General features: G+C 42.7%; 1 protein-coding gene across 2 annotated transcripts in view; it reads right to left on the reverse strand.

Moving 5' to 3' along the window:
• PRSS12 (serine protease 12) overlaps nt 1-24,101 on the reverse strand; it is a 150,477-nt gene that overhangs the window by 26,871 nt on the left and 99,505 nt on the right. For both annotated transcript variants that reach the window (XM_066573881.1, XM_066573880.1), the window contains 3 exons: nt 22,997-23,202; nt 7,663-7,738; nt 2,927-3,049 (listed from right to left, as the gene is read on the reverse strand). In XM_066573881.1, the coding sequence (XP_066429978.1) occupies nt 2,927-3,049; nt 7,663-7,738; nt 22,997-23,202 (405 nt within the window). The remainder of the gene's footprint in view (nt 1-2,926; nt 3,050-7,662; nt 7,739-22,996; nt 23,203-24,101) is intronic.

Genomic DNA, 24,101 nt, shown 5'->3' on the forward strand with positions numbered 1-24,101 from the left:
GAATCAAGTGTAATGAAACCTATGCTGCTAATCATACATGAAGAAGTAACTTAGAAAGGATGGTTTCTGACACTTTCTTTGCAAAAAAAAAAAAAAGCTGAAGTTTTTGTGGCAGTTTTTCCTTGTTTTTTGAGCCAGAGCCAGAAGTGGATTAAAAAGACATGGGAAACATAAAGGAAAGAATTGTACTTCTCCTTCCTGTTGGATGGTATGAAAAAAACTGTGAATTTAAAAAAAAAAGAGAAAAAAAAGCCTGCATATGTGTAAAACCACCAAATAGAGAGTTTTTGTAATTACATGTCAAATGCAAATGAGTGGCCAAGTGTTCACTGGGCATTCTTCTACCAGTGAAGAGCCTTGGCTTCTCTGATTAAAATCCTCCCAAACTCCAGCTGCCTTCACTTAATTGACGTCACTTTCAGTTCCTAGCATCATAGGACATGATTTCCAACTGCAGTGCAGCACCGTGCAGTAGGGGGACTATATACCAGCACAGTGCCTTTCTCTGCTGTGGACAAAAGCTTTAATGATATAGCATGCATCCATCCATCTCTGCTGTATACAAGGCTAGCACTGCTAAAACCTTCTATGGATGGAAAGGCACTGCACAAGCACCAAGTCCCAGCTGCATGACGCATGCATGGGAGATTGAAAAGACATCCTTTTGTAATAAAAGGAAAAGGCAGATTGCCTCAAGAATGGTTTTGGAGAGTCCTTGGTAATACATAGACTTTAGAACACTGACCAACAGCCACAGAGTACACACATATATATTATATATAGGGAGAGAGATAAAGCATCCTGTGCAAAAGTTTTAAGCGGGTACGGAAAAAATGCTGCAGAGTAAGAGTGCTTTGAAAAATAGACGTGTTAACCCTTTCCAATCCAAATTGTATCCTGGTTTTCCTAGGGGGCTTACTCTTTTTCTGCCGTTATACAACAGCGCTATATGCTGGCTGAAGCCAGTACTGCATGAGGTGACACGTTGAATAGGCTCCAACAGCAGAGAGGCTGGCAATATACAGTAAGAGAACCCCGACGGATGTCTTCCAACATCAGAGCTGTACAGCCTTAAATCATAATGTCTGTAGACGTCAGAGAGTGCATTGGAAAGGGGTAATAGTTTATTTTTGTCAATTCAAATGCAAAGTGAATGAACACAAGAGAAATCTCAATCAAATCAATATTTGGTGTGAACACTCGTTGGCTTCAAAACAGTATTTCACTCTGCAGGGGGTGGCATCTTTCCAGATAAGCTCCAGACACACCTTAGGATTTGATGTTGGAGAATGAAAGTCAGGTCAATCACCTGCAGAGGAGAGGGGTTGCTGAGCGTTTGTAGTAAAGAAGCTAAGACATTTCATTGGTAAAAGATCACCCCAGCAGACATTTGGCTATCAATTTGCATACAGCTAAAAAATGACTCTAAAGTGCTGGCCACTAGGAGTCCTCCTTCCTTTTAATTTGCTGCTCACTGCCTGTTGTCAAGTTAGGTTATCTGTGGTACTTCAGTTGGTAGGGTGAAAAACAGGAAGTATAGGAGGAGGGTGATGGATTCTACTTATTGAAGTCTATGAAAGCAAAGGGGAGGAGTATGCAGAGAAGCAAAAGCTTACACAGACATGCTGTTAAAGATAGTGGTGAGTTATTTACTGCTATTTATTCAAATTTACACTCCTGCTGTATATAGTCCGACATGATGATGATCTTACGACTCTGTCTCTGTTACAAACAGAGAGCAGAAACAGCAGTTCCCTTTGCATAGTGCAGAAAAAACAGCATAACAGGACGCTCTTCCCACCAGTCTAGGGAGAACTGAGAATCAAATATACAGGCTGCAAAGGGGAGATATGGTGAAAATAAAAGATACAAGTCATATGATGGCCAGAAATAGCGTTATTTCACATGTACACACACCTGGAGAGGGGTTGCACAGGACGCTTATTTTCAAACTCTTTCTAAGAGCAGACACATCTTATAATTAAATGTAAGAGGTACTGTGCAGTAATATATGGGGTGGAAAATGAGGACCAACTTCCCAACACATATATGGCAGAGTGAGCAGTTTAGGTCGTAGGAAGAAAGTTATGATACCTTTAATACCAGTTTTAAACAACGCTAACAAGCTATATACTTAATAGCCTTGATACTGTCAAAGCTGATACTGTCATAGATATCAACCAACTGAAAGAAGTAGTGCAGAACCGAAAACCATGGAGGGAGCTCGCCTTTAGGGTCAACGAGGGTCGTGAACGACTAAACGGCTAACAACAACAACAAGGTATATGTTACAGCTACAACACCCGTCCCCCTGTGGTGCAACTGAATGAAACTTGGATATTAGGGATCAATATTTATTCATATTTGGTTGTGTAAAATTATAGAGGGGTCTGTGCTACAGCATAGCATAGCCCCTAAAATGCGGTTGTAATATGGACATATGAACATAGCCTTAGGCTGAAGCACCGCTCAATAAATAAATAAGCATTTTTACGGATGTATACTTACCTTGGTCTTGTACACCATTGTATTTGATACGAAAATAAAAACTGATTGCAGAAGATAAATTGCCTACAGTTCTCTTCCCACGTTTTTCTGCTTTGTAATAATTTGCTTATGCAGGTCAGGCTTGCACTGACAATTGTATTGTCACATTCCATATTCCTCTTATCTTCCTACTTCTTTCCTGTTTAATGTCTAAAGCCTTTGTTAATCAGCCTCATGCTTCCTACACAGTAATGTATTAGGAATGTGACTTATGTAATGTTGTTATTGGACTGTATTACGCTATCTTCTGTTTAAACGATATTTTCAAAGTCGATGCATATAATAAAAGTGATTCTTAAACGACCCGATCACTGCAACAAATCTCCCCCTGTATTTCTTGCGATTGTCTGCACTGATGCATTTGCTTTTGCCAACTTACCTCTTAAAACAATGAGCAGCAGTGAGCACCCAGCAGCTGCTAATGAGAGTGGCTCCGCACAACAACCTTCCATCACTGTGAGAAGATTTCAGCCGCAGAGCTACCTGCCAGGGCCAGCCGCCTCTATGTGGAAAAAAATAACGGCCTCTTATTAAACTGGATGAAAATACTATTCTGGAAAATACAGGCTGTTAGTGAAATTCTATATAATCAACAGTCCGGAGGCAGCTGGAAATGCATTCACTTGTACCGAGATGTCGCGCTTGATAACAAGTGCATTTTGTCCAGTAAATCTTTCAACCCTTTACCAACTTTTCATCTCTAATTTACTCTGTAATTTATTGTACTGTTGAAAGAAAAAAAAATATGTATCTGCTGCTCTGATTACTATATTGGAAAAGTATAGCATCCTATTCTGCTGTTGTCACCCGAACATGCATTATTATAGACAAGGGGAAAGTGCAGATAGACCAATCAAACGAGAGAACACCAATCAGACAGAGAAAGTCAACCCATCTAATTTCCTTCTGAAAAGTTCACTGGGGTGTCTACAAGATTCTGAAAATGGTAAAAGAAGAATACAGAAAAACCTCCAAACACCAAAAAAGTCCCAATTTCTCTTTTACCCTATCCTGCCTCACATTGCAAGGAAAACTGTGAAAAACATGTTTTTTACAAGGCTGTTTTTTCAGGGCATGCATGAAATTCTGTAAACTGCTGAACAATGTGGCTACCCACAACTATCAGATGTATATTAGTCGAACCCGATGATTTCGGCAGAACCAGCTGATCATCTAATGTATTTAGTAGACGGTGATAGGAACATTTGTCTCCACTACGGAGGTCTGCCCAACTACAAAAGATATCTCGCCCAGTCAGCCCCCTAACCTCTCAAGACTTGGAATGTAGAACTGCCTTCGTCCTTATCAGCAGATGAGGGGAAACAAAAGAGTGAAGGGTGGAGCAAAACCTGTATGGTTGTGTTGGATGTTGAAAATGATTCTACGTACGTGGTAAAAGAGTAGAATAAAGATAACGGTGGTGGAGGTGCCGCCTGACCAGATAATGCCCCACCTAGGTGGCAATAGATAGGGAAGAAATTTAGGACTTAAAGACTGGTGGTGATGCACAACACTCCAAGCTAAAAATTATATTGAAAGTAACCAAGAGGTGTGGAAACTTCTCCTTTTATTAAATAGAGTAGGTGGCCAGCATGTGAAAACACGTTTCAAGGAGAACCCCTTCGTCAGTTCAGCTGGTGTTAAAATATACAAACAATTGGGGGGTCCCAAAGGGTTAAGGGGGATCCTGTTTGCCTATATAACATGGGTCAGCAGGGACGGGAGAAGTCTCAGCTGAAGGCAGCTCAATCTCAGCTGTTGAGTAATAGTATCCGATAAATCCAATAATCTAATGGGGCTCTGCACCTTTAGTGATGTTATATAGGTTATATACATGTCTGATGATTTGTGAAATGTGATCTTTATTTGTATGTTTACTATAAGAAACGTATTGCAGCAGAATGAAAGTAGATGTCGGATCGGTGGAATTTGTATAATGTTCTACTCACAGCAGTAATAGTACGGCAAGCTGTGCATCACCACTTGTTCCTGATGCACTTATTAAAGTCTGTGGCCAAAAGGAAGTGCACAGTACAACGGCTGAGCCAAATGAGGAAAGAGAGACTGTGAGGGCCAAGAAAAGTGACTGTGTGGTGCAGTGTGGTGAGACAGGAACAGAAAGAGTATCCATAACTACAATAGCACTCTGAATGGAATGTGACAGCATTAAGACCAAGACAGAGGGAACCACTAAAAGGATACCCAGCTTTGTATGCACACAACAAGCAACTGGCAAGTAAACGCAATTTAACTCCAGAGAGCCTATACGGAAAGTTCATCACGACAGACAGAGATTAATAACTTTTTCTCCTCTTTTCATAGTATCGACTTTGCAAATATCCTAATGGACTTTGAGTGAGGGTAGTCCATTTTCTTAAAATATGATACGTCCCATGTAACAATCAAAGAGGAAAATCGATTTGGGACTAATCTCTTATTTCCTTCTAATAAGACTTCAGATATTGCAAATTTTTTGTTTAGAAAATTCTTATGATACGTCATTGCCAAAATATAAGGCTTACTATAGACAAGGAAGAGCTGTTCCAAAGTGAATCTACAATCTAAGGTATCGAGTATTGGTAGAAAATGGTTATAAGGGAGAATTGTTAGAAGAACACAGGTATATATATAGTTTGCATTTATCAGTGTTATTGCTGTTCCATGGTGAGGAACTGAAAATTAGTTGACACTCATTGATATTTAGTAAGATCATAGTGCTGCTTGATAGGGAAAAATATATTTAGAAAATATTGCATCAACATCTCTCTGTATCATAGTCTTCCACCTGCTAGTAGGTGAAACCCACTTATTTTGAGCAGTGAGACAGGTGGGTTACAGTTGGGCTCACCATTGCAACCCATTTCCCAATGCTGAGTGGCCATGATTTGCATTATTAGCACATGTGACAGAGTACAGTTTATCATTGGTGGTGAAACCCAGTTTTTCCATTGTGATGGAAGTGATGATGTGTTCTGGCATTTCAGGTTCTCTTGACTCAGGAAATCCTGAGAAGGCTGAATCACTCGGTAAAGAAAAACGATCCCCGTGCTCCGGAGTCCAGAGAAAACAGCAGTGCACACGTATCACATGAGTTAAATTTTAATGCAACGCGTTTATATGTTACAGCTTTAGAACAAGTTCAACCGCAATCCATAAGCCATCTTAGGAGAAAGGAGATGTTTTGGAGTTTTTAATTGAAGACTCTAAATCCATTAGGTTTAAATGAAGTGCTAGAAAAAATGTAAAAACTTGATATAATATAAATATTTAGATATGTAATATTTAGTTAAAGATATATTATTAATTTTATGTGAAATGATTTTATGGGAAATGTATTACTATTTTTGTATGTTTTGTAAGAGATATTATTGAATTTATACATACATTTTGCCTTAAATCTATATTATTATTTTTTATAAAATATTACGATTTGATAATATTTATTTTTTTATATATAAGACATATGTGAATTAGCGCATGTATTGAGCCAACTAATGATAGCACCTATTGAATGGTATCGAGGCATATAGAACCAGTAAGGTAATGAGTTGTTTGAGGATAGTAAACATTCCGATATAATAAAAGTGAGATCTATGAATGAGAAGGGAAATGGAACACAAAGTGTGTTCCACTATGGGGAAACAGTGACGTATGTGGTCACGTGTGCGGGAATCATTTCCTCTGACAACGGGGGTTGGACCAAGCACTAGCATTCACCACGAGCTTTGTAAAATGTAAGTGTGTTTTTATTTTTATATATATATATATATATATATATATATATATATATATATATATGTAATTTGTGTATTTTAGATATTATATGCTTGAGAAAGGCAAGTGAAGATTGCCGAAACGCGTTGCATTAAAATCTAACCCATGTGATACGCGTGCACGGCTGTTTTCTCTGGACTCCAAAGCGCGGGGATCTTTTTTCTTTACCGATTGGATCTACTTCAGCCCCAGTGGGTTGCCTTCCCCAGGATGACTCTCCAGGGATCTGGATTGGGAGCCAGAGATATATGTTTAAGGAGATCTTTGATCTGGGTGTCGGTGGTTTCTCTAACCAGAGAGGTCCACCGAGCACCAGGTGAGTACACACCTTTCATTCCCCTTTGTTATATATAATTTTCTGGCTACAGTTTGTTTTTTCGTCACAAGGCGCTTATCTATTTTTGTTTGAGAGGGCAGAATGCATTGTCATCACTGAGCTGTCTATAACCCAACTATTCTATATATGCTCTAGTTCACAAGTAGCAGTTGGCATGGAGATCCCTACAAATTCCTCCCTTCAAGAACCTTTATCTTTTTCTATCATGTAACACTCAGGATGGTTGGGGGTCTCTTTGACTGAGACTGAGATTCTCCAATAGACCTGGCCTTAGCTAAGGGTCCTTTTACACTAGCATGTCAGAAACGAGCATCATTTGATGTATTTGCAAGTTGACCCTCATTCAGTTCCACTTACATGGAGCAATCAGCACTAGAGTATGTGTCCAATTGATCATTAGTACAATTGTCTGTCCCGATACAGTTTCCATTATTATCGATAGCATATCTTTATTTACATGGGGCGATGTGCTGCCAAAAACCAATGATTTTCGATGCCATATTAAATATACAATCACCCAATAAATGAGTGTTTGCTTGTTTGTTGTCTGCTCATCTGTACGTTCACACAGGGCAACGATCGATTAAACAAATGTTCAGATGAACATTCAATCTCAACTATCAGCCCATCTGAAAGGCCCTTAAATCTTTCTAACCCTCCTAGAATAAAACCCTGGATCTGACCCTAGCATTAGGGGGCATTCTGGCTCTCCCTCGACTGCAGATTCTGGGAGAGATAATGATTAGGTAGTTGGATTTCAACCACCCAACCATTTTGTTTTTGGGCAGGGAAGCCTTTGCCATATTAGTATGGCATCAGCTCTCTCCCCTCTCAACATGCATGGATGAGTGCATAAATGTGGTATATCTTTGGCTGCTATTGTGCCACAAATTGAAATTTATGCAAAAAGTCACAAATCTTAGCACAAACATTGTGTGTGCAAAAATCTTCAACTTTTTGATGTCATTAAAGTCTTTGATAAATTCACCAATGAGTTCTCTTACCGTAAAGAATTACTCCCACCAATAATACGCTTGGGACGTCGATGCAGTAACCGCAGCCCACAGACAAGGGTAGATTCTGTAAAAATAACATGAATCATTATAAACTAATTGGTGGATTTCATATGTTCACTGCTAAAGCAGGTAAATATTTGTCATTTATTGTTATTTGTCATAAAATTAAGCTCCATCATTAGTCAACATTGGCTGTAAAGGAAGTTTAAAAATCTACAATCTTTCAAAAGGTCGACAGAAAACAGAAATCTCACTAATCCCCTTCAGTTCCTAAGGTAACCCGGAAAATAAACGGAGCAATAGCAAAGACAAAAGACATTATTATGAGTTTCACATAGACTGTGCAGACAGTGGTTCTTATTAGAGATGAGCGAGCACCAAAATGCTCGGGTGCTCGTTACTCGGGATGAAATTATCGCGATGCTCGAGGGTTCGTTTCGAGTAACGAACCCCATTGAAGTCAATGGGCGACTCGAGCATTTTTGTATATCGCCGATGCTCGCTAAGGTTTCCATTTGTGAAAATCTGGGCAATTCAAGAAAGTGATGGGAACGACACAGCAACGGATAGGGCAGGCGAGGGGCTACATGTTGGGCTGCATCTCAAGTTCCCAGGTCCCACTATTAAGCCACAATAGGGGCAAGAGTGGGCCCCCCCCAACAACTTTTACTTCTGAAAAGCCCTCATTAGCAATGCATACCTTAGCTAAGCACCACACTACCTCCAACAAAGCACAATCACTGCCTGCATGAAACTCCGCTGCCACTTCTCCTGGGTTACATGCTGCCCAACCCCCCCCCCCCCCCGCACGACGCAGTGTCCACAGCGTACACCAAAGTGTCCCTGCGCAGCCTTCAGCTGCACTCATGCCACACCACCCTCATGTCTATTTATAAGCGCGTCTGCCATGAGGAGGAACCGCAGGCACACACTGCAGAGGGTTGGCACGGCTAGGCAGCGACCCTCTTTAAAAGGGGCGGGGCGATAGCCCACAATGCTGTACAGAAGCAATGAGAAATATAATCCTGTGCCACCGCCATCAGGAGCTGCACACGTGGGCATAGCAATGGGGAACCTATGTGCCACACACTATTCATTCTGTCAAGGTGTCTGCATGCCCCAGTCAGACCGCGTTTTTTTATAAATAGTCACAGGCAGGTACAACTCTGCAATGGGAATTCCGTGTGCACCCACAGCATGGGTGGCTCCCTGGAACCCACCAGCTGTACATAGATGTATCCCATTGCAGTGCCCTGGACAGCGGAGCTAACATCAGATTAAATGCAGGTGGGCTTCGGCCCACACTGCATGCCCCAACCTGACCGGGGTTTTTAATTCATAGACACAGGCAGGTACAACTCCCTATTGTGAAGTCCCTGTGGACCGACAGCATGGGTGGGTGCCAGGAAGCCACCGGCGGTACATAAATATATCCCATTGCATTGCCCATCACAGCTGAGGTAATGTCATGTTTAATGCAGGTGGGCTTCGGCCCACACTGCATGCCCCAGTCAGACTGGGGTTCTTTAGAAGTGGACACATGCAGTTACAACTCCGTGTGGACCCACAGCATGGGTGGCTCCCTGGAACCCACCATCCCATTGCAGTGCCCAACACAGCTGATGTAACGTCAGCTGTAATGCAGGTGGGCAAAAAATTAATTGGATTACACTGTAGGCGAGGGCCCCAAAAAATTGGTGTACCAACAGTACTAATGTACCTCAGAAAAAATGCCCATGCCCAACCAAGAGGGCAGGTGAAACCCATTAATCGCTTTGGTTAATGTGGCTTAATTGGTAACTAGGCCTGGAGGCAGCCCAGTTAAAATAAAAATTGGTTCAGGTGCAAGTTTCAACGCTGTAATGAGCATTGAAACGTATAAAAATTGTTTAGAAAAATTATATGACTGAGCCTTGTGGGCCTAAGAAAAATTGCCTGTTCGGCGTGATTATGTGAGGTTTCAGGAGGAGGAGCAGGAGGAGGAGGAGGAATATTATACACAGATTGATGAAGCAAAAATGTCCCCGTTTTTGATGGTGATAGAGAACGATGCTTCCATCCGTGGGTGCAGCCTACGTATTGCTTAGGTATCGCTGCTGTCCGCTGGTGAAGAAGAGAAGTCTGGGGAAATCCAGGCTTTGTTCATCTTGATGAGTGTAAGCCTGTCAGCACTGTCGGTTGACAGGTGGGTACGCTTATCTGTGATGATTTCCCCAGCCGCACTAAACACCCTCTCTGACAAGACGCTAGCCGCAGGACAAGCAAGCACCTCCAGGGCATACAGCGCGAGTTCAGGCCACGTGTCCAGCTTCGACACCCAGTAGTTGTAGGGGGCAGAGGCGTCACCGAGGACGGTCGTGCGATCAGCTACGTACTCCCTCACCATCCTTTTACAGTGCTCCCGCCAACTCAGCCTTGACTGGGGAGCGGTGACACAGTCTTGCTGGGGAGCCAAAAAGCTGGCAAAGGCCTTGGAGAATGTTCCCCTGCCTGCGCTGTACATGCTGCCTGATCTCTGCGCCTCCCCTGCTACCTGGCCCTCGGAACTGCACCTTCTGCCACTAGCACTGTCGGATGGGAAGTTTACCATCAGTTTGTCCACCAGCGCCCTGTGGTATAGCATCATCCTGGAACCCCTTTCCTCTTCGGGAATCAGAGTGGAAAGGTTCTCCTTATACCGTGGGTCGAGCAGTGTGTACACCCAGTAATCCGTAGTGGCCAGAATGCGTGTAACGCGAGGGTCACGAGAAAGGCATCCTAACATGAAGTCAGCCATGTGTGCCAGGGTACCTGTACGCAACACATGGCTGTCCTCACTAGGAAGATCACTTTCAGGATCCTCCTCCTCCTCAGGCCATACACGTTGAAAGGATGACAGGCAAGCAGCATGTGTACCCTCAGCAGTGGGCCAAGCTGTCTCTTCCCCCTCCTCCTCATGCTCCTCCCCCTCCTCCTCCTCCTCAACGCACTGAGATATAGACAGGAGGGTGCTCTGACTATCCAGCGACATACTGTCTTCCCACGCCTCCGTTTCCGAGTGCAAAGCATCTGCCTTTATGCTTTGCAGGGAACTTCTCAAGATGCATAGCAGAGGAATGGTGACGCTAATGATTTCAGCATCTCCGCTCACCATCTGGGTAGACTGCTCAAAGTTTCCAAGGACCTGGCAGATGTCTGCCAACCAGGCCCACTCTTCTGTAAAGAATTGAGGAGGCTGACTCCCACTATGCCGCCCATGTTGGAGTTCGTATTCCACTATAGCTCTACGCTGCTCATACAGCCTGGCCAACATGGGGAGCGTAGAGTTCCACCGTGTGGGCACGTCGCACAGCAGTCGGTGCACTGGCAGATTAAACCGATGTTGCAGGGTAAGCAGGGTGGCAGCGTCCGTCTTGGAGTTGCGGAAATGTGCGCTGACCCGGCGCACCTTTCCGAGCAGGTATGACAAGTATGGGTAGCTTTTCAGAAAGCGCTGAACCACCAAATTAAAGACATCGGCCAAGCATGGCACGTGCGTAAGGCTGCCGAGCTGCAGAGCCGCCACCAGGTTACGGCCGTTGTCACACACGACCATGCCCGGTTGGAGGCTCAGCGGCGCAAGCCAGCGGTCGGTCTGCTCTGTCAGACCCTGCAGCAGTTCGTGGGCCATGTGCCTCTTCTCTCCTAAGCTGAGTAGTTTCAGCACGGCCTGCTGACGCTTGCCCACCGCTGTGCTGCCACACCGCGCGACACCGACTGCTGGCGACATGCTGCTGCTGACACGTCTTGATTGCGAGACAGAGGTTGCGTAGGAGGAGGAGGAGGGTGGTTTAGTGGAGGAAGCATACACTGCCGCAGATACCAGCACCGAGCTGGGGCCCGCAATTCTGGGGGTGGGTAGGACGTGAGCGGTCCCAGGCTCTGACTCTGTCCCAGCCTCCACTAAATTCACCCAATGTGCCGTCAGGGAGATATAGTGGCCCTGCCCGCCTGTGCTTGTCCACGTGTCCGTTGTTAAGTGGACCTTGGCAGTAACCGCGTTGGTGAGGGCGCGTACAATGTTGCGGGAGACGTGGTCATGCAGGGCTGGGACGGCACATCGGGAAAAGTAGTGGCAACTGGAAACCGAGTAGCGCGGGGCCGCCGCCGCCATCATGCTTTTGAAAGCCTCCGTTGCCACAAGCCTATACGGCAGCATCTCCAGGCTGATCAATTTGGCAATGTGCACATTTAACGCTTGAGCATGCGGGTGCGTGGTGGCGTACTTGCGCTTGCGCTCAAACAGTGGCGCTAGCGACGTCTGGACGCTGCGCTGAGAGACATTGCTGGATGGGGCCGAGGACAGCGGAGGTGAGGGTGTGGGTGCAGGCCAGGAGACGGTAGTGCCTGTGTCCTCAGAGGGGGGTTGGATCTCAGTGGCAGGTTGGGGCACAGGGGGAGAGGCAGTGGTGCAAACCGGAGGCGGTGAACGGCCTTCGTCCCACCTTGTGGGGTGCTTGGCCATCATATGCCTGCGCATGCTGGTGGTGGTGGCTCCCCAGCTGATCTTGGCGCGACAAAGGTTGCACACCACTGTTCGTCGGTCGTCAGGCGTCTCTGTGAAAAACTGCCACACCGTAGAGCACCTTGACCTCTACAGGGTGGCATGGCGCGAGGGGGCGCTTTGGGAAACAGTTGGTGGATTATTCGGTCTGGCCCTGCCTCTACCCCTGGCCACCGCACTGGCTCGGCCTGTGCCCACACCCTGACTTGGGCCTCCGCGTCCTCGCCCGCGTCCACGTCCTCTAGGCCTACCCCTACCCCTCAGCATGGTGTATTACCAGTAGTGCAGAAACAGAATGCTGTAATTAAATGTGCCGCTTATTGGCCTGTGGTTGGAGGCTGACTTCGCTTACCGAACGCACAGCAGAGCCAGGAAATAATTTTGCGCAAGCCTGCTGTAACACTTAGCTGGTTGCGTATGAATTAGGAGGACAACTACACCCAGCACAGACCCAGTACACTGAGGACAGTCACAGGCAGTCCAAATAGATTTTTTTTCCCAAATGTTTTTGTAAAGGCCCACTGCCTATATTCAATAAATATATGTCTTCTGTCCCTGCCTCACCACCACTACTGGCCCTGGAGTATGTACAATTACTGCAGGGCGCAATGCTCTGCACGGCCGATATACAAAAAAAAAATGTGCAACACTGCAAAAAGCAGCCTCCACACTACTGCACATGGTTAGATGTGGCCCTAAGAAGGACCGTTGGGGTTCTTGAAGCCTAAAATACTCCTAACACTCTCCCTATAGCAGCTCTGGCACCAACAGCACTTTCCCTCCTCTATGTCAGAATAAATCTGTGGCGAGCCACGGGAGGGGCCGATTTTTATACTCGGGTGACACCTGATCTCGCCAGCCACTCACTGCAGGGGGGTGGTATAGGGCTTGAACGTCGCAGGGGGAAGTTGTAATGCCTTCCCTGTCTTTCTATTGGCCAGAAAAGCGCGCTAACATCTCAGAGATGAAAGTGAAAGTAACTCGAACATCGCGTGGTACTCTTCACGAGTAACGAGCATCTCGAACACGCTAATACTCGAACGAGTATCAAGCTCGGACGAGTACGTTCGCTCATCTCTAGTTCTTATCTATAAAACATGCAAGCATATGTGTTTTTTAACCCGTCAAGGACCAGGATCTAATAGTCCTAAAGCACCAGATACTTTTTAGGGATTTTACCCATAAGGTGGTTTTACTGTCCTATTTTTTACTTCTTCAGCTACAAAAATTATTTTCGCTTTATTTTTTTTTTCTGTGACATATAGGGCTATTTTTTTATATCTTTTTCACTGACTTTTTTTTCCATCAGTGAAATCTATAAGAAACCCAGTTACATGGACAAACATCCCCCTAGTGTAGTCACTAGCAGAGCTTATCAGGGTCTGCCAGGACCTTGTAGCTCTGCTGTGACTGAGGGCAGCCAGCTGTCACATGATAGCCGGGTTGCATAGCAGAACTAAAACGTCTGCTTTCACTCTTTAGTACATAGTGCTCATTGAGAGCTATGTAGTTTGAAAAGGAGGAAGCAGACGTGGTTAGAAAACGCTTCGCTCTTCTACTCCAGGTCCTTGGCTTTGCCTGACCGCTGAGGACCCGACCTGCTTCTGCTTGTGTGCAGGAGCAGAAGATTTAATTCTGAGCCATATTTCTGCTATCGACCGGAATAAAAGCCCAGGGCCAAGCATCGTATATTTACTGTGCTTGGTCTTTAAGGAAGTTATAAGTGATTGTCTCATAGATGGGAGTCTCAAAAGTCAGGGACAGGGCATATGGAGAGGGGTTGTCTTTATAAGCCCTTGCCATTTTTTACTTTCTCAACTCTAAATTTTCAGCTTGAGAGTGTGTAAAAAAAATGTAAAAATTTATACACGGCCTCACAGAGAAAATAACAGACGTTGAAGATTTTGTTGCAGTGTTATGCAATTTCCGGGCCAATCCTTTGATCTGGGAGCATAATAAAAGGAGAAAACCAGTCTATGAAGCTGTCTTTCCAGATGTTTCATTGTGTCATTCTTTTTTTTTGTCTGCATGAAAATTAAGAAGTAAAGATGTCTCAAAGACGCTGTTGAGGGCCATTTCATAAAATGGACAAGTTTTCAAAAGGTTTTATCATAGGGCTATGTACAGGTGGTTGGTCTTTGCATTTAAATGCAACTCAATAGGGTGCCACAACCAGGGATTAAATTTGGAGATGATGGTTAGCAGAAAGAAATGTGCATTGTCATAGTGGGACTGGAGCACTAAAACGAATGTCACAATGCAAAAATCGATGCATCCAGTGCATTCTCCAGTGTATGGACAGATTTGGGTGTTCCAATATTGACAATATCAGTTTTGTATAGATTGGCTTAGGCAGGATTGCAGCCAAGTTGTCAATTGGGAAAGGTGCCTCTCACAACTCACTCTCATCATGGACACTTAGACTGGTGTCATACCACAGCTACCTAGTATAACAAACAGCAAACTATAGTGTTTAGCAACAGATTGAGATTCTGAGGGTCTGGAGGTGACATGGCAATCAGCCATTCTGGAGTGTCACACAGCTCACCAACATAGAGTCATAGTTTGGGGTACCATTAGCATTAATAACCAATCACCTCTGGCATGCAAAAAAGGCATATTAATGTTATGTCATTATGTGGATAAGGTGGCGCAGACCGTCAAACTATCATATCTTCAGGGTGTACCCAACGACATTCTCCAACAGGATAAGAAAAAACATTTGATACCATGTTAGCCAAAGTAATCTTGGAGATATGATGCCTTTTGATGTCTAATTAAAAGGAATGATGTTACAGCAAGCTACTAATACCAGAAAGGGGCCAGTACAATAACGTACATATTGATATAAACAATATTATGCATTCAAGCTGTGAAAATTTATAATACTGTTAAAGGGACATTACATCATTATCAGGCCTGCCTGGGCTCCTGTAGAGGAAAATATAACAATGGGCAGATAAACTGTGGCAAGAACATTTTCTTAACATGTTACAAATCAAGTTAAATTTTGTTATATCTGTGCATTGCAATTTGTGTAACATCAGCTTTTCTGTGCAATCGGACCGCATGGGCTAGCCTTTCCTCCCCATGCATATCAATGAGCCTTAGATGCCACTGCTAGATGCTAGATCACCCATTGTCCTTCCTTTAACCACCTTTGGTAGATAATAACCATTGCATACCATGATCATCACACAAGACCCACAGGTTTTGGACATGCTCTCACCCAGTTGTCTAGTCATCACAATTTGGCTTTTGTCACCGTTGCTCAGTTCCTTACTCTTGCCTATTTTGCTACTTCCAGTGCATCAACTACAAAAACTAAGAGGGACATTTAAGAAGGCATCTACGTCAGTTTTCTGGTGTAGAAAAGTTGCAAAATTTGGTGCAAGGGCCACCTGCCCAAATGTTTTGTGACTTTTCAGCCTTCCACACTTTTTGAAAAGTGGGTGGGGCTTGTCGGGAAGGAGTGTGGTCGCCAAAGACCGACAGATTTATGTGGAATTTACACTAGAAACTGGCGTACATTTCATGCTAATTGTATTGACAGTGTCTTCTATGTGGTATGCATTTGATCTGTATTGCACCTCTGCAGCACTGAATGGGTTAACGTCTGGGTTATGTCTGAGAAATGTATCTTGTTGTATGCCATTTGACTATATTATGTAAATGTGGTTATAAGTAAGTCAGTTGGGGGCTTGGGGCTTGTATTGCAATAGTCTGGAAGTGAGATGTCTGCAAGTGAGTGAGCCACACAGATGCTGTCTGCTCTGTGCGGTAAAGAATGAAAGAGGCTAAGAGACACCCACCAGCCTGACCTGGGACTGCTTTACCCAGGTTGTGCTGGTGTCATTATTAGAACATAGAGAGAGAGAGAGGGGGAGTGAGAGAGAGAGAGAGAGAGAGAGAGAGAAAGCAGGAAAGCACCTGAAGTGTGAGTGGTGACCAGTAGAAAGTAAGAGAAGAAGAGAGTTGCCGGGAGCAGAATCACACAGATAACTGGGATTGTGGATTGTCTGGATTTCCCTGAGAGACCCTCCCTGTCACATTACCTTCAAAGAGTATAATTTACTTTGTTGTACTGTTACTTTGTTGGAAGTTGAAGTAAACGAACATTTCCGACCGTTCCCGGTTATGTTCAGAAACATATCCCTGTGTGTGGACTACTTTATTGCAACCTCAAGATTCACCGCAGAGGATGGAACGGTGGCGTCAAGAGTGATAACGGACTTTAAGATAACCGCTAGTTACCCTTTCCCTGTGACCTCCCCCAGCAGAAACTTGGATGGGTCCCTAGCTGCCCTCAGCGAAGAAATGGTAGAGCCACTGTGACAGAAATCCTTATCTACCCCGCTATCTCCTCAGTTGTGGGCCCGCTCCTCGGACGCTCCACTTTCATGTACCTATTCATGTATTCAGCGCACTGTGCGCCGAAGAAAATAATATTAAGCCCGATGCAGGTAATGCCAAGCTTAGTAAATTTTTCCCTAAGTGTTCACTTGCTTCCTAATATATCTCACCACTTATCAGCAGGTGCAACTGTGACGAGATAATCAATGTTATTCACTTCAGATGTCGGTGATTTTAATGCCATGGCTGATTGGTGTAGATATTCCATTTTAACTTCTTTTTTTTAACTGAGGTCTATAATGCTCTACTGCTAAGTAATTTTGGAAGAGCTCCATCATGTCTATAAATACATTAACGCATAAAATAATGATATACATAATGTAAGATTATTAGAAGTAACGCAAACTGTTATTTCCAATCTTACACTGTCTGTAATGCACATGAATAAGCGTATTGTTACATAGCCAAAATGAGTAAATGTAAACCTCTACACAACTACATATCCGCATTATATTTAAAAATGCATCATTTAAAGAAGATTATAAGGCTGCTACTTTACTGGGACGGCAAAATGAAGCCCTGGTTGGCAATCTGCCGCATGTGGTATAAGATTTTTTGTAAACACATTTGTACTTCCCATCTCTATTTTGGCTCCATAATAATACCCAGTGCACAAGTAAACCGGCTCTCAACAGTCTTGTATTATTCATTTTAATAGTACTTTCCATCTGTAGAATGAGACGTCCATGTATGTAATTACCAAATAAAGTAGAAAACCTGCTGGCTTAGTTAAAATTGCTATGATATTGTACAAATTCATTACCGGATAGACTTTAATAAACAATTTAAAACAGAAAAGAAAGAAACTATTTAACAGCGCTCCTGGGGTGTTTCATTTACACAATTCTTGACCCCCTTAAAAGTATTGGCTTTTACAGACGATAAAACACATCTATCAATTTAACTGCCTTGTTAAACTTGCAGATGTAGCAAAAAATGGCAACAGATTAATAATAGTGGGGGTTGTAGATTATAGCTGTTGTTCCATCACAGGCGTTCTGCATGGAAGTGGCAAGGTTATTACAAAGTACATGGAGTTGCTTCATCTACGTTTATTATGTACTGCCTGTTATAGGTTTGAAATATTTACATGCATCAAATTCGGATAAACATGTTATTTTCGTAGTATTAGGCCAGTCTCACATGACCAAATCTCCATTGCGGAATCCGAACAGAGGATCTGCAGCAATTCGCACATGTTGAAAGGTATGTACTTTCACTTTTTCCTTCACACTCGTGGAAACTAATTGCGATTTACGCAAGCGGAGGAAAAGTTGCAGCACGCTGTGTTTTGCTGCGGACATCGCGTGGACAGCTTCCATTAAAGTCAATGGAGGCCGTCCGACCTGCAGCCCATTTGCAATTGATACTGCAGATATGCCATATGGACCCGAATTATCGTTTAGCGTCGGCGCAGGAAATACAATTTTCTTTTAAAAATCTGTACTGTGCATGTCCATGGTCATCCGCAGTACAGGAAAAGAAGGTATGCAGCGTTGCCATCCAGAGTCAGAACCAGATTCCACTGCGGGGTCCCGCATGCGGAATCCGAATCGCCTGTGTGAGACCGGCCTTAGTCTTGAGAAAGTGTGGTTACAGTTATAAGGTTAAGTAATAGTAATGTTGAAAAATCACAAAGATCGTCAGGGCTCCAACGCTGGATGGGGAGCCACCGAAGGAGATAAACATGGTTTATTTCTTTATTCCACACCATGTAAAAAAAAATTTATGAGTTCTGGAAAACCCATTTAAAGGAATTTTCTGAGAGCTGATTCCCAGCCACACACTGACGAGGTGTTTAAAGATGCTGCTATGCTCCGACGAGCGAGCACTAAGGTCTTTTTTCTAGCATGTGAAATGTCACCTATTTGGTCATATAGCCTTTCCGCAGCTCAATCCTATTCAAATACATGGAACTTAGCTGCAGCACTAGGCATTCCTGCGACAAAATGAATGGTACTGTACTTGGTATACAACAAGCGTTCTGGCCTCTTCAAACCGCTGATCAGTGACACTGTAAGGAGCCAACCCCCCACTAATCTGATATTGACATGATACTGCAGCTAATAGCCAGTGTTTTACTATCTCACAGCTACATCACTTATCAGTTTTCTATAATGTCTTACATGCTACAGAAGGTTCTCTGTGTATGAGATATAGAGAGAGTTGAGCAGGATCTCTTCTTTAATGTATGTGTATGAGAGACATCATAGCAGCAGTCTGCACCCACCAGCTCAAGGAAAACTAAGAATTAGAGATAGAGCCTGCAGAAAGTAAAACTGCTAAAAATGAAGAATACAAGTCATAGGATGGCCAGAAATAGTGATACTCCTTGGGTACACACACACAATAGCTTATTCTGAAGTCACCTGAAAATGTATGTCAGCTTTAAGGGTATGTCCATAACGTCGGAATCTGACAATTTTTTCCGCAAGGATTGTGCCCCTAAAGCCACAACAAAAATCAGTGGCTATTCTGCCAATAGGCAAGTTTGTCAATTTAGACATGTCAATATGAAAAATCCACAGGCATAATTTCCAACATGTTTCTATGCTAATTCACATAAAGAAATGACATATCAATTCTTCACACAAATCCGCATGGAATTGCTTTGGAAATTCTGCATGCAGATTTTGCCATTGACAGGGCTAAATCCATTTGGAGATCCACAGTAAAATACACAGTAGAAATATGTGGTATAGTCCCAGATTTCTGTTGTGGTTTTAGAGGTGACACTTGCGTGGAAAATCTGGGCTGGATTCTGTTGTGTGAACATACCCAAAAAAAACAATCCCATTCTATATCAATGGTATAAATTCTTCCTCAAAGTATTAAAAATGTTCAGACCAAGTGAAGATTATGTCTTTGCACTGTTTCCTCACTGACATTCATGTCCTCCTGATTGAACAGGTGAAAATTATATTCCCCTTCTTCCTCAGTGAAATTTGGGGAGATTTAGGCCAGCTCACAGGACCGGGTCAGATTCCAGATGTAGGATCTCGCACCGGAAATCAACCCTGTTCCTGGCCGGTGACCCTGAGTACCTGTCTTTTCTTGTCATGTGCCGGTGGCCTTATGTACTGCGGATGGCCCAGCCGGCGAGCCGACAGAAATGCACAGTACAGATTTATCTGCACCATCGCTAGGTGATAACGCGGGTCCCGCGACCTTTCTGCAATGTCAATTCCGGAAGGGCCGCGGGTGGGACATCTTCCATTGACTTCAATGGAAACCATCCATGCGGAGCCTGTACGAAAACGAAGCATGCTGCGTTTTTTCTCCGCAAGCGGGCATGTGTATGCTCCATGGGTTTGAATTGGTGCGTAATGCCGCAGATCGTCTGCGTGGGAGATGATTGCAGATTCCGTAATTCAAATCAGGTCACGTGCAGCTGGCCTTACCAAGCTGTTTCATAGTAAGAATGTCCTTTGTTGCTCATGTAAACCAATCAGAGCTCAGCTTTTATATATTAACGAGCTCTATGTCTGATTGGTTGCTATTGTCAACAAGGACATTCTTACTAAAACCTCAAGTTAAAATAGATTGACGTTTTGTTGAGAAGACACTCCAGCCTATTATAGCTGGTGCGAATAACAATGACGTCATTGAGGTAATGAAACAGCAGTATTTTAGATTGTAAACAATCTCAGTTGTGAAGTGTTAGATCGCTTGTCGCCAATGTTCTGATGGAAATTGTTGGAAGTGTATTAACAAGAACTGTATGTCATCGTGGGTATCCATCTCTCTGAAAAAAATTATCACTAAAAATATTGGCAGGCATTTTTGGGGAGAGGTCACAAGCCTCCTTTCTGAGATCTTGGGAATTCCTGAGATTTGCCTGTTTGGGATACTTGATGAAGAGATCTGGCAACACCACATAAGAATATTCCTGAGGGAAACTCTGTTGTTTGCCAGGAAAACTAACGCTTTGGATGGGTTGGAAAAATCCCTCATTGTCTATGTGGAAGAAACTGGTAAATTCACTTGTGCCATTTAACTACTTGGTCTAGAAAGGACGTCAATGTCCTGAAAAGTTTGAGAAAGTATGGGGTCACTTGTTATCCTTCACGCTGGCTTTCTTCGTCAATATCAGTGCTCCAGAGGGGCTTCTGATAGCTAGCCTACTTCAGGATGAGACTCATGATCCTCTGGATATATATTGACCATGTTAATTCTGCTTGCTCAATTGTGTTAATTGCTGAGGGGGCTTAGTTCTCTCTCCCCTCCCTTGCCCTTTCTGTATAACAAATTATTGTGCTTCATGCACTAAATTTCTGTTTTGTTGTGGTTTGCCTGTATGTGGAATGTACATACTTCAATAAAACAAGTTTAAAAGATATATTTATATTGGCAAGCGCTGTATACATTAGTGTCAAATGAAATTTATGTTCTAGGTAGTATGACCTAGGGGGACATAATCTTCACTACTTCATTTGTGTTAACAACATTTGCGTCAAGTGCAGTCGATATCTGAGGGGAACATGATCTTCATTTGATCCAAATGTTCTTCCCACTTCTGTTGCACTTTGACATATATACATTTTACTTATAAATCTTCACTTGGTGAGTGTTCAAAATATTAGTTTTCCAATGTGATTGTTATAGCACGCTAAAAGAATTTGGACTATCCACTTACACAATGGTTTACATAAAGAACTGTGAAGACTTTATGATGGCATGAATTATCATATATGGAGATTTTTTAGCATATTGCACATCAGTTCACGTCTTCTTTAAATTTCCATGGAAAAAGAATAGAATTCATAACTGTACTACATGAGATATTACTTAGTGGTCCCAATGAGCGGGCATATTGAAAACTTTGTCAGTAATAAAAATGTGCAATTGTCCCCAAATGCCCATTCAAGAGCTTTAGTTTTAGGCTTATATAGGTAATTAATGAAATAATAGAAAAAAATATCATCTGAAAATGTAAAATTGAAATGACCTAATGACCATTATTAGATTTTCTTACTTATAAGATTTTTACCTATTAGATTTTAACCAATTGGATTTTTCTGAATTTTTTTGTAAATGCTTTTTATGCAAGAAGTTTTCATATCCCAAATAATAATAGAACAAACAAATGAAAGCAGTGAACAGTATTTCCTCTGAGCTGGGCACTCAGGTAATGAAAGAGTTAAAACAACATTCTAATGAGGTCAACAGCAGCTGTAGCTGTCCGTAGGGTTTGGAATTCGGAACTCTACAACTTCCAGAATGCAGAGCTTAGAGAGAGCAGTGGTGGGAATGGGTACAGATGGGAAAGACAACAAGAAAGGCATAAAAGTGGCGGTCAACAACTTTTGCACTAGGAGATAATATTCAAAATAGTGGAGAATGCAGAATATGTCAATGATAATCGAATACGTTCTTTGCCAAATAACATGGCTAGCCAACTGAAAACTTGGAAAGAAAGCCTGAAAACTAGGACATACAGTATGCTGAAGTGAAGGAATGACAGAGGAACGCTAGGGAGCATTAATCAGCATATGGGTCATACATACTGTATACGTGTTGGGCATGGGCTCCATGGTTCTCAATAAGCTAAGTGTCTTTATTGTGATACAAAACTTTCCCAGGACAAACAAATTGGTATCTCCAACTTTTTACATGTTAGGACTAACTGTGAAATTGTAAAGTCTGATAATTATTTATGCTGTGAACTGAATGGCTTCTTCTGTCCTGAGAGTTCTATTGTTTGCAGAAATCTATGATCTGCAAAACTTCATTTATTCTAGGAAAATAGGATCATTGCCTAGCAACGGCACCCATAGCATCCCCCAACTCTTAATTGGTACTGTAACTTGGCAGTTGCCTACTTGTCTCTGATTGAGGCTGTTAATAATGTATCTTCTTGTTTCTTCACTCCACAGGCTTCAGCAGAACAGCTGTGACTGTGACTAAGGAGAATGTCAAGTAAATGAAGTTTCTGACCTTCCTCTAGACACAGTGAACTCATTTGCCTGTGGACTTCTTATAGGCACAGAGAGAAAAGACAGATCCATTTTTAATAAAAACATTTCCATTTGGTTGAGAGATGTAAGAAGGTGCTTTTGCTATCATCAAAAACAGAAGGCACATTTATAACACTTTGCTCTGCCGTTAATGAGCACTTCTCCTATCTTCCCGTGTAACACAAAAATCAAATGGACCCTTCTATTTTCTTATGGCTTCTGTAATATAATATATTCAATTCGTATGCTGTATACAGTAATATAATATTTTGATTAACTTTGAATTATTTTTTTGGTATTTTTGTGCATACCTTTAGATGACTTTGTTCTTATAGGCTTGAGTCATTTTGTCTACAGGGATCAGATATTTGAGTACACCAAACTAGTATAATACATCCCAAAGGAAGATCTAGTTTTAAGTAGAACCCACCTTTATGTCCTACAGCTGTTATTTTCCTGCTTAAGTAATCACAGATCACTCCAGCATCTTCACTATGCCGACAGTTGTGCTTTCCAATATCTTCTTTGATACAGTCTGTTAAGGATCTTTCATTTCCGGTGCATTTAACATTGTCCACGTGGATTGGCCCTTTACCTTCTCCAAAGTAGGCCATGTTCCTGGCCTTTGCTGGACCCCTATAGGACAGATATACCGTTGTGTGATAAATCAGACACATTTATTGCTTTGTAGCATTATAGTAAGAAAGAAGACCTGTTCAAATATTTCTGCTAAGATGGTAAGTAGTCAATAACAGTTTTTCTTATAAATTACTTAAAATTATATTTATTTAATATATATGGAGTTTTTTTTGTTACGTGTTAACTGGTGATATCTTCTAATCAATATTACTTGGCAAGTACAATTACTGACTGTAATTAAACAGGTTATCTCATGTAGACAACCTCCTCTCTAAAGCCCCATTTACAAGCAATGATTAGTGCTCAAAATTCGATCAAAGGATGTCTTTTGAGTGATAATCGTTGCGTGTAAAAGCTACCATTGTTTGCTTTTCGGCCAAACGATGATTTTCAGCTCAGCATAAAAACCATCGTTCGGCCGGCCAGCTGATAGCAGGGACCGCACGCTGTGATTTCCCATGGGAGCCCTGATAACATTGTTTTCACCTGCTGTCCCACGAGGGAATAATGGAGCTGTGTGCAGATACACCCGCTGTTATCTGTATTCAGTTAAGGGAGGCTCATTTGTACACAAATGAAGCTAATAAGCAACTAATGGGTATTAGTGCTCATTAGTAGTTTATCTTTTGAACAAATTTTGAGCAATCATCTTTGCGTGTAAATGGGGTAAAGAGAGCCACCCCAGTGATCAGTCTATCACAGCAAGTCTGGTTTCTGCAACCCACGATGATCAGCTGTTATTGTCGAAGGAAGCTCCAATTAGCCATTTGTTTCCCTTGCAGGAGATGCAGACAAAGTACAATTTAACATGAGAGTAGTATGGATGCTTTTTTGCTCTTCTATTACCGCTGCAAATTCTAGCCTGTTCACAAGTAACCTGAACTAACAGCATTATG

Source organism: Eleutherodactylus coqui, chromosome 7 (genome assembly GCF_035609145.1).
Source record: "Eleutherodactylus coqui strain aEleCoq1 chromosome 7, aEleCoq1.hap1, whole genome shotgun sequence".
NCBI lineage: Eukaryota > Metazoa > Chordata > Amphibia > Anura > Eleutherodactylidae > Eleutherodactylus > Eleutherodactylus coqui.